At 36.3% G+C, this 12,355-nt stretch overlaps 1 protein-coding gene across 3 annotated transcripts in view; it reads left to right on the top strand.

The window, feature by feature from the left end:
* LOC120630269 (supervillin-like) overlaps positions 1–12,355 on the top strand; it is a 294,583-nt gene that overhangs the window by 233,757 nt on the left and 48,471 nt on the right. For all 3 annotated transcript variants that reach the window (XM_039899430.1, XM_039899428.1, XM_039899431.1), the window contains one exon: positions 8,214–8,285. In XM_039899430.1, the coding sequence (XP_039755364.1) occupies positions 8,214–8,285 (72 nt within the window). The remainder of the gene's footprint in view (positions 1–8,213; positions 8,286–12,355) is intronic.

Raw genomic sequence — 12,355 nt, 5'->3', positions numbered from 1 at the left:
CACAAGATCTTCAGTCTTGCAGGTCTCCCCATGACGTTTTCCTTAACTGTTTAAGCAAATTGAATTTGAGGAGGTGCGGGTCGGGGACCGAACTCAGAAAGTTAATCCGAAGTCCTAACCACTAGGCTATCACCCCCCTTGTTATATACAATACAATGCAGGTATATAGAAAACTAAATATATCTACAAGTATTACTATCGTAGTAAAGCTGTAAAGCATGGATTGCCTAGTGGGTTAAACTCCGGTATCCCCTTTGGGGGGGGGGGGGGGGGCTTAGGTCGATCCCTGGCACCCACCTCGTAACTTTCGAAGCTATATGCGATTAATATTATGAGGAAAACATTATGAGGAAACCGGCATGCCTGAGAGTCTGCACTCGGCCAGTGTGGTGGCCTTGTGGTACCACGGCCTAAAAACTAGTCTATCCAACCCTATCAATAAATATTTAAGAAGCTAACATAAAATACTTCCTCACTTGAAAAATATCGTAAAATTTCAAATGGCTACAAATAAAGTGCAATTGAAAAAACATTAAAGGCGTGATCTCACTACGGGATTGAAGTCGGTAATAATTGGAATTAATCACGTACACACTGAGCAAAGTCTTAAAATCGAGGTAACTACCAATAAAAGTTAAGCCTTAGTTTACAAACGCCGTAGTGAGTCTTAAATACCAATTACAATACCTAATATGGTATAGTTCGATTCAAGCTTTATGTCGTCACGGAAGTTAGTTGCGAGTGTAGTTTCGTGCAGGTAGTCAACTGTAATACCGTCACGCTGATTGGTTTATACCGAAAATTAAATCCTACGCATCGAAAAGCACGAAGTTTGAAAAGTCTTGTCGGAGTCGATTTTTGGTCTGGCGGGAGGCTTCGGCCGTGGCTATTTACCAGTCATGCCGCTTAGCGTTCCGATACGAGTTCAAACTGAGAACTAAGGGGTGCTTTAAGCAATTAAAATATCACTTGCTTCAACGGTGAAGGAAAACATCGCGAGGCAACCTGCATGCCTGAGATTTATTTATAATGTTCTCAAAAGGTGTGTAGAGTCTACCAATCCGTGGTGGACTAGGCCTTAACCCTTTCTCATTGTGGGAGGAGACCCGTGCTCTGTAGTTAACCGGTAATGGGCTGCTATGATGTTGAAGACTCTAGGTTAGCCCGCTATCATCATAGAATGCATCATTACTTACCACCAGGTGAGATTGCAGTGAAGGATTAACTTGTAGTTGATTAAAAAAACCATTGCACGACAACCGTACATGTGCAGACAGACTGTGAACTACACAGACACGACAGAATGTAGCTACATTTCATCCATACCCGTGTTTCAGTCGCGATTAAGTCACAAACTACCAATCAAACTTTCGTATTTAATATAATACAGATTATGTCGTACTTCATTGGTGGGCACCATTTAGTGAATGCTACCACAATTATTATTGTTTGTAAATATTTAAGTTATTTGCAATTTCATTTGCATCTATCACGCTATTATTTGTAACTAAACAAAAATACTATAAGATAGATACATCAAAAACATTTTTTAGTTTTAAAATTAGAAGATTTTTTATGTGTTTTTCTGGATTGATTCATTACACATGATTATTGCCAGTCGTGGAGCATGCAAAATTCGTAAATGGCAATGAGATACCTACTAAAAGTTTTGTATCATAAATCTGTCAATTTTTTTTATCTTAATTATGGGCCAGTGCTTCACGACAATCACGACGACCATAACTTCTATGAAAACAGTAATAGGATCATTATTACGATAATACGGTACACCATCCCCACTGTGACCTGTAAAAATGATCAACCTAAATTATACTAAGCATAGTATAGATTCAGTTGTAAGCTTTCAATCGGTTTGCCTTTAAACGGAAAGACTAAGGTTCCTTTTTACAAGTGCAAATAACCTTTGAAAGTGCCGCCCGCCCAGTACTGTAACGCCCGCCGTAGGGCGCGCTCGTTTGTAGCCCCGACGGCAGACAACATCGAATCTGCTAAGTAAACACGTGTTCTTTGTTAACATCTGTGGGTATATTAATATTTTGTGATAAATAAAAACTAAATGGTGATTACCTAGTTAGGACTTCGGTTTACTTTCGGCAAGACTCCGGCACGCAGGTAAAACTGTCCGAGGCAATGTGTGTATTAAACGATTAAAAAGCTTGGGTGTGAATTGCTCTGACTTCATAGCTTAACATTAATTTACTGTGAGATGGTGATCACAAAAAGACCAGGGCGCGTTTGGAACCTTCGTAGCTTTAGGTTTAAGTTTGGCGAACGAAGTTAATATTATGTAAACATATAGGTATGAACGCTTCGTAAGTGTACCTGTGGTAAGCCTACATGAATAAAGAAACTTCATGAATTGAATTTGAATTTGTGCGTTTTAAGAAATTAAAAATCTGTTGGTTTAACGGTAAAGAAAAAAATCGTGACCTGCTTGCTTGAGAACTCTCAATAATGTTCTCAAAGGCGTGTGAAGGTTACACCCTGCACTTGGCCAGCGTGGTGGATACGGTCTAAACCCTTCTCATTCTGAGAGAAAACCCGTGCTTTGTGTTTGTCCGTTAATTGCTTGATAATAGTGATAAATAAAGTAAATCAAAATCTCTATCCGACTCACCTATGAAGCGTACATATGCGTTGTGTTGTGACATTGACTATAAACTCCTTAATTATAAACTCCTTAATTTAAAATGTAAGCTACGAGGGCTGCAGTGCGTTCTGATCTAAGGAGAAGCTGTTACCATCTCACAATGACACTTGAAAATTAATTTGCCCACTATTTTAAATAGTTCTGTAGATTGATATAGTGCACCAATCCGCACTTGTCCAGCGTGGTGGACTACGGCCGAAACCTGGTCTCCTCCTGCGATTAACTCATTCAGCAAGGAGACCCGTGTCTTGTGCTGATAATGAGTTGTCATGAAATAATACAACCCAAGCTGTTTCTTATCAATAACTAGCTGCGCCCCGCGGTGTTACCCGTTGGATGTGAAGTAGGACGCTATTTGGTGCTTAAATACGAATGTTCCTGTAAACAATCCTTGGAAATTGGATGACCTTCTTGCAAGAGGTTCTGCTTACTTGTTAAATAGTATCACGTGTACCTTGTCCAATCATAGATAGCAAAAATAATCACACAAACATAGACACTCACTGATATTGATAAGCTTACCGAAATCCAACCTGTGTTGGATTTTGGTAAGCTTATTTATCTATTTTTCATCTTAAGATATTAGATACCGTCTAAATAAATATACAGGGTTTAATAAAAAATACTAGAAAACTCTCGGTCTGTATTTGTTTACATTAAAACTAACAACTTTTTTTTAAATCGACAGTTCAATATTCAATAGCATATCTGTAGCATCGGTAACAGCACGCCAACCAGGACTCAATCGTGCGTGCTCGCAGCGGTTTGGCAACAGGGACATGTATTTGGTCTCACAGTGTAACGACATTTTGCAGATATAATTTTGTATGAACTTATTTAATACAAAAGTTGCAGAACAGAAGTTTTTAGTTACGAGTATAATGATTGGAACTACAAGACCGAGTGCTTTCTGGTATTTTTATTTAACGCTGTATATATTATACTATGTTAATTGTCGTGAAGTAACTCGCAAAAACTAGAAAATGATCAAACCGATTGAAATATTAACCTCGATACAGATGTCGGTGATTTATAAAAAATGAAAATTAGGATTAACGAAAAGTTACAATACAACTTTTGCCTGAGAATCGCCACTGACTTTAAATAGGCGGCGTTCTTTGGTACTATGTTCACAGTGTCATTATAGTCAATAATAATTATACTTATATACTACTAGCTGTTGCCCGCGACTTCGTCTGCGTCTGATTTTGTTTTTGATGTGGCATTAAATTTAGATGTAGTTCTAAAAGAAATTACAGTATTCGGTATCGCTAAGCCTTAAATGTGGGGTTTGCTGTTGTCCGCTGAGGAGTTCTGTCCTCTATCTCCACAGATGGGCCAAAATTAAACACATAGTATATAACCTCTATAATAATAATTAATATACAAAAATAATTATTTAAATCGGTTATAATTTGTCGGTGTTATATTGTCAAATCGTCAAACACTTCCACTCCCTCTCCCAAAGGAACCGAGCTTAATGTCGGGTTAAAAAGTATCCTATATACTTCTAACACTTCCAAGAATATGTGTACTACATATTCTTGGAAGTGTTAGAAGTAATATAGGATCCTTTTTATCCCGACATTAAGCTAGCTAGGAACCGTCATATGGGAGAGGAGATGGAAGTGTTTGACGTTTTAACACCATAACTCCGACAGATTATAACCGATTTAAATAATTATTTTTGTACTATAGAGGTTATAATATGTGTTTAATTTTGCCCAAACTGTGTAGATCTAATGAATGTGGTAGGAGATAAGTTACAGAACTCCTCAGCGGACAGCAGCAAACCCCTCATTTAAGACTTAGCGATACTGAATACTTTATTTTTTTTAGAACAATAACTTAATTGAATGTCACGTAAAAAAACTTAAACGCAGTCGAAGTCGCTGGCAACACCTAGTAGTTAATATATCCATGTGGTAATATAATTCGATTTTTATACCGTAATAACAGTAAAACATTACGCACCGTAATGTAGTTCAAACCCATAGCTTTACTATCAAGTATCAACACAAGTACTGTAATACAGGGCTTATCTGAACATGCTTTTTTCCTCCGCGCGGTTTAACGAGGGTCATTCCACACGATTCAAGTAGGTAAACCAGCGTTTGAAAAAATATAAATATTTTAAATGAATTTGTATTGAATTAAAGACATTGCTATCGCAAGTATTTAACGTAATCTTTACACACAGCATCGCAAAATACGCTTCGACACCGGAGTATCTTTAGGAAGTTTTGACTTTACTTAAAATTGCGTACCAGTCATTATTTAGAGTCCGATTTTTACATTTTCACGATTAAGTGAAATTTCTTTACAGTCACATTTTTCGGTTACGCGTCACTATTGTCCCTTGCGCGCCATCTTTTTTTTGCTCTAATGGCGTAATTGCTTAATAAAACGTCTTGTATTATGGCTGGTGTCCGTTCTATGTCGTGTTACATTACTTGATTCAAATTTAATATTCGTAGCGAACAAGTGCAGGGAGACCCACACTGTAAACTAACGGGATTTTATTATCGCAGCTTAGGCAATTACCTGGTAGGTAATATGAGTAAATAGTTATAAACATATAATATTAAACGTTCCGGACAACTTTATTTATATTAGAATACTCCTATGGAAGTGAATGGATCCTAATAGATGTATAAATTTATTGTGCATTTTTATTGATGATCTTTGATAAATAGTTCGATACGAGTTTTTGTAAAATAACTCTTACTCTTGCTAAACTATTTTAATGGTAGCTAGGTAAGCTAGGCTCCTTAGAATTAAACACTGTTATCTATATACCTTAAATAGCTGGGTAAAAATCTCCTTCTTAACCCAATTAACACGTTTGTAACCACGTTAAACAATGTAAATAAACTTAATAACATGTAATTACTTAAAATGCGGTTGTTTTGACGAGATATGTTTACTGTTTACATTAATTGATTAATAAATATGCATGTATGATATAAGTAGTGCCACGCAATTAGAGCACTAACGTTTAAATATTGAAAACGTAAAACTTTTTTTTTACATTTAAAACAACTAGCGGTTGCGAACTCATTTTCTTTATTTATTTAAAAGAAGTTAAAACCTACCAACTTAGGTACATTAGCTATCATAATAAAATAATCGTTAAAAATAATATTACAAGGGATGTTTCATACCAAGTAATAATTAATAGATATATAAACATATAATATTTATATCAGAAATGTGTTAGTATACCTACTTATGTAATTAAATTCATTCGCGTGTACGTACTTGTTTTTTTGTATTTATTGAATATTTTATGTGGTGCCAGTACCACATTTTAACTGATATTTCCGATTAATTAAAAACGTCGTTTAAAATGGTTCGCAAATGTCTATATTATTTAATGCGGAGTTTGATCATCACTGTTCTTTTTAGGTGAAACCTGCTATAATTAAAGATAAACAACCATATCATCGACCCTAAAATTAAGCACAACAAAAAAATATATGTACAAAATAATTAGATATCGCATGCAACACAATTAACAGCGTTCATGCAACTTTGTTACTTCGCCCTATGCTTAATGTAAATAAACTAATCGTCAACCACTCGTCAACAAGGATAACGAAGTCCCTATGACGTAGGTAGGAGTTAGGACTGTATACGAACTCGTAAACCACTCGATACTCTTCAGTTATCGTTGGAACGCGACCGAAATCAAACCGATGACACTAAGTCACTCCGACATCTATCATAAACATCTGCTGCAAGCACCCTTTAATTTTGAAAACGTTTTTTGTTATCACTTTTTCATAGACTTTTTTTATCGATATACGAGGAATGGTGACGGTTTTAGATTGAGTTTTTATTAGTACATTTTTTTAGTAGGTAGTGTTTTTTAATAAGTGCAAGTTAATTACTAACAAAATGTTGTCGTTAAGACAGCCGGACGAAAGGCTCTTTAGCTTTAAGAGTCTAAAGGAGAAATTTGAAAAGCCAAGGTAATTTTAGATATTAAAAAAAGTTTATTCAAATAGCTTTAAGATTTGATTTAATAAGTTACTATCGTTTCGAAATACTATTAGAGTTCTATGGCTCAAGATCCAACTGCATATTATTACACAGGTTAGTAAATAAGAAGTATCCACCTGTGTGTGTCTGTTAGTTCACATTGTTGTAACCTGGTGGGTTTATACTCTAAATCCGTCAGTGTTATGAGAAAGGACTCTTGTGCCCAACAGTGGGGCTTTGATTGACTGCGGTTGACTATGAATATGTTCGCGATACTTAACAGACGTATTGCCTGTTTGTCTGTTTGTCCGGATCAATCCTTGTAACAACTGAACTGAATTAGCCTTGTATTTTTAAGTATAAAAAGTCAAATAAAAATAATTTTCTTTTCGATTCGCACTGATGGTCTCTGAACGTACAAATAAACTTTTCAGATTTATATTATTAAAATAATTTAACGAACAAGGGTTATTAAGTTGCTAAAAATCCGAGTATAATAGTAAAAAAGGTGATTGATTTATAAAGGCACAGCTAAATCACTAGATGATCGCGCTTTTATAATGTAGTCAGCTCAGAAAGGCTGTTAGAAAATGCATCTAAGATGGGGACAGTAAGGGGGTTCGAAGTTTTTACACGAAATCGAATTTTACGCTAGAATTATGATATGGCTTTCCGCGCACCATCTGTGACACTAATTATACTTTCAAATTTCCCGTATTAAGGCTGTCTTAGATGCAAATCAGTTCCCTTATTAATAAACTTGGCGTAACGTCAGATTAGTTATGTGATATTGTAATACATCAACCGACAGCACCTTTTATATATCAGAACGTGTCATACCACGTATATTGGGGGTGTGGAACGAGCTTCCACACAGTTTAAACCGTTAGAGATGGAATTCGGAAAAAAATATTTTTCTTTACTCTCCTATGTTAAATCAGGAACTCTTGCAAAATTCCATGCTTCGATATCCACTTACTTATTTTTCACGGATAACAAAATGGTTTCAATCAATCCAAAGCCAAAAACAGTAAGGTGCAAGGGAGCAATGGTTCTCGGTGCCAGATATAATCATGGCAGTAGACTTCCCCGTACTAGTTCTATCACAAAATAAATTCAATGAGTCCAAAGCCTTCAACAGTTCACTGCTGGACTAAAGGCCTCTGCTAACGGGAGATTTTTCCCAGCAAGGTGCAAGAGACAAATGGTTCTCGGCGGCAGATATAATCATGGCAGTAGACTTCCCCGTACGAGTTCTATCACATAACAGTTTCAATCAATCCAAAGCAAAAAACAGTAAGGTGCAATGGAGCTAAGTGCTCTGCTAACAGAAGATTATGCCCATAATCACCAAAGAAGTAGCACGAAGAATACTGCCCGTACTCCGATATATTCCCTTCGAACGACATTCGCGGGCAGAGGATGGGTGGTGCAAACTCTGATCCGCCGTCACCCCAAAGCTTACTTATAGTTGTTACTTCTACTATATTAACTTGATTATTTGGTTATAATTTTGGTGTTTCTTTAGTTTATAATCCCATATTTGTTTTGCCTGCAGGTTTGGCGCTGGGGTGCAAAGGAGCGCCACGAACGCCGACATGCCGAACCGAGGGGGCACAATCGCTGAAAGGTATGCAACTGATCTCAGAATCCGTGTACAATATACATACAGCTCATCATTTCAACCGATTGACGTCCAATGATGGACATAGGTCTTGTAGGGAATTCTAAAATCCGGGGGTCTGATTCCCATAGCTCCCAGCGACTCGTTTGTTGTCTTACCAATATTATTTGTCAACTGATGCGGGGTTGCCATTCCAGATCCTTAGACGATACAAACACCGGTTCTAACTACTTCAGCACAAAACTACTTCAGCTTTGTGATTTATTGAGCTATATTCAGTTATTTATTGAGCTTAAATTTATGTATAACTCACATAGGGGAAGGATTTTTTTCAATTTTATGCCATTTTCCTTCTTTATGCATAGCCTGGTCAAAAACCCTGCGCTGGCTATGTCGGTAACATTTTAGTCCGGTTCCTACGGATCTCCCATTTCTGATTTGATGGCGTAGAGATAGTCCTATCATAGCTCTCTCCATCGCCTGATGGATGACTTAGTCGTAATACACCGGAACACTAAATCGCTTGTCGAGTAAAAATTGCATCCGACGAAAATAGCGTTCTAATGACTATAGGTCGCAAACCAATACTTCGATGGTGGGATCCTCCTTCCAGCACCTCGCTATCCCAACGTATATCGGTGAGCTATTTGCCGCGACCATTCCCATATTCTCGTCTCCTCATTCCTTCATTCATATGACTATGTAGAGATACTCAGAGCGAACCTCTCACATGATTACACTTGGGACCGAACAATTTGACAGCAGACATAGTAAATGGTAGTAATAATTGACTTGGTATACAGTTCCTGTTTAAGGAAAACCGAGCTGAATTCGATTATATTTACAGTCTGACCTGCTTTGCATTTACCCTATTACGGAAGGGTTATGATTGCAGCGGTCTTACGTTTGCTTGTGACATGATTTAGAATCCGTTATTTTTATTGAAGTAGTTGTACTCTTTAGATTTTTGTAAATGAAGTGTCGTGGCCTGCATTATAGCATTCCGGCAAGGTGGACTATATTATGACGTAATGATAAATCTATTGTAGCTGAAATATTAGACGAGTATAAAGATTTCAATAAATGTATGGGATTCCGCGAACATAACTGATGTAGAATTTATCATATAAAGTTCGATGTGTTTATCTCCTTTGCGTGTTTTGAACTCGAATTGCGCCAATTTCACATAGAGCTCAAACTGCGAATTGCGTAAGGAAAATTTGTTGTTACATAAATGTCTATTAACAGACAGACTATGTAATTAATTTTAATCTCTGTTTCCTCTACTGCGGAGCGTACTTGAGAGGCGATAAAATTGTTGGGTCGTTGACATTGTGCATTGGCTGCGATGTTGGTATCTATTTATCAAATTTAATCGATGAATATAGAAGCTAGTTGAAATTAGTGACCCGTTAAAATAAAACGGCCGTTAAGGCCCACATACCTGCGTTAGACAAGTATGGAGGAGGGTCTAAGCTCTATTTCTCTGTCTTCCTAGGTCTGTGTTAAAACGCTGGAGAACTGAGGTGCATGAAGATAATGCACCTTAAAGCGTAATAATTTTTCATAACCCAAGATATAATTGGGTTATGAAAAAGAACAAAATAATGTGATAAAAAAAACAAGCTAATAGATTAAGATAAATTTTACTCTTTTTCTAAACCGTAAGGTCAATATAGTCAATATTTCTGATTCACGAAATCCAGGTAAAGCTTTTAAACGCTATTCGCATATATATAAATATACTGCGACACTACACATATCGCCATCTAGCCCCAAAGTAAGCGTAGCTTCTGTAATAGGTACTAGGATGACTGATGAATATTTTTATGAATAATATTCAGAAATACTTATAACTTACATATCAACACCAGACACTAAAAACCATTTATGCTCATCACACAAACTATTTTTCAGTTGTGGGAATCGAACCCACGGCCTTGGACTCAGAAAGCAGGGTCGCTGCCCACTGCGCCAATCGGCGGTCATTAAAAGATGTTAAATAAATGACAGTTGAAAAATGACTGAAAGCAGTGAAACCTTATATCAGTAACCTAGCTATTTCTGTTTGTCTCTGCTTGACTTAAGAATATAGTATCTGTCTATTGGCTCTTCCACAATTTCCGAAGCTTGTTCTCGGTAATATGGGTAATAAAAAAAAAAACCTCTTTAACATAATTTACGACAGCCTTCATTAGACTGAGGCCACCGTTTCAGATAACTTGACATTCTTCAATACTAAGCCGGGTTATCTAAAAGGTCAGGCTCAACAGATATAATTTTAAAAATAGCTGTAAATCTAGATTTTTTTCTGTATTAAAGTCTCTGAAAATAGTTTCAATTTTAGAATTTTTTTTGTCTCCTAGTTATTTTCAACCATTAAATACATTAACTTTCTTTAATTCGACATTCTATTTTTTTTAAAGATAAGGAGGGCTCAGATAACTTGACATTCTTCAATACTAAACCGGGTTAGCTAAAAGGTCTTAACAGATAATATTTTTAAAATAGCTGTAAATTTTGATTTGGACATTATTTTTTTTAATGATAGGGGTGGTAATTTAAAACATCTTATGGATGGGGCGATGCACTTCAATGCATATTTACAATACAGATATCATATTACATAACCAAAAGTAGAATTAATGAGCTAAAAGAAGAAATTTCAATTTCTAAACTGGCAGACAATAAAGTGAATCGGTCCGACTTACTAAATCCAGCCTAAGCTCTTAAGTTTTGTAACAAAAGAATACCTAGATGGGAAACTAATAAAAGTAGGTAATAAATGACCGGTTCCATTGATAAAGGACTCCAAACAATAGACCGTCTTTAGCAGATTACTTAGCGCTTTCATTCTTTTTCTCGGTATTCAGTTCAAATTCGTCATATTTGAAGTAAACGTACTTCCCTACCCTACAGGCGCTTTTGTGAAGTTAAACTTCGCTGTTAGTAAGTACTGATTCTAGCAGCTGCTTAGTAACCGTTATGTCTGTCCGTTGGCTTGTCAGTGTTATGCCAGAAGCTTTTATACCTACGCGATTCAAATCGCCCCGATTTGGGTCACGAAACATATCACCTCGGGGGTAGGTTCTTGAATCTTATGATATGTTTTACAATTATACTCCACAAGGGGACGGTGAAATCGTGAAAAAATACTAGGCCCACTTTGATTCAGGTACTACTACAGCGTTTTGGGCAATTTAATGGTGACGGAAAACATCGTGAGGAAACCTGCATGCCGTCCGTGAGTCCAAAATGTTCTCAGAGGCGTGTGAATTCTATCTATTCGCACTTGGTCTGCTCCTCCAAAACTCTGCCATTCTTAGCGGGTACCCGCACACTGTAGTGGGCCGATATCATAGGTTGATAGTAATGACGATACCTACTCGACATTATACAGTGCGAGGACAACGTAGGTACGTAATACTCAAAAAGAATTTTTAGATTACTTATCTCAACTTAACGACCTGTCCTATAATGACCTACCGCAACGCACACAAATTTCTGCTTCTCTATTGTCTTAGTCTAATAACCCAAAATATTGCGCAGCCTTTATTATCTACGTATTTGTTCAGATATCTCCGAAATTATCAGTTACGGCCTAATTTCTGCGTAATTCTTATTACAATAGAAATAAAGATTATAATTCCTTGCATTATGACTAGTAGAATAACAAACAATGGAACTGAGAAATATTAAATAAACATTTAGTAGCTTTGTTACATTATGATACCTTATCTGCTAATCGTTAAATACTTAGAAGCGAGCTTTAGTTTAGTTATTTTATATTCTTATCACATGGATGTAACCTTTTTTTAGAGCAAGTATGATACATAATGTACAAGCATAGTTTTTTCTATTTTTATACCTTACTATCAATAATTGATTTACATTTTTTTTATTCTTACAGTGTTAAATTATATACATATAAAGAGTAATATTAAAAATTAATAAAACAAAAATCCACTTCTTCGCTTGCAAGGCTTTAGAATGCCCAAGGTACCCAGGTATGCAGGTTTCTTCACGGTGTTTACTTCACCGTTGAAGCAAGTGATATTTTATTTGCTTTTAACGCA

Source organism: Pararge aegeria, chromosome 16 (assembly GCF_905163445.1).
Source record: "Pararge aegeria chromosome 16, ilParAegt1.1, whole genome shotgun sequence".
NCBI classification, from domain to species: domain Eukaryota; kingdom Metazoa; phylum Arthropoda; class Insecta; order Lepidoptera; family Nymphalidae; genus Pararge; species Pararge aegeria.
The sequence above is the reverse complement of the archived record's forward strand: the minus strand, read 5'-3'. Positions and strand labels throughout refer to the sequence as shown.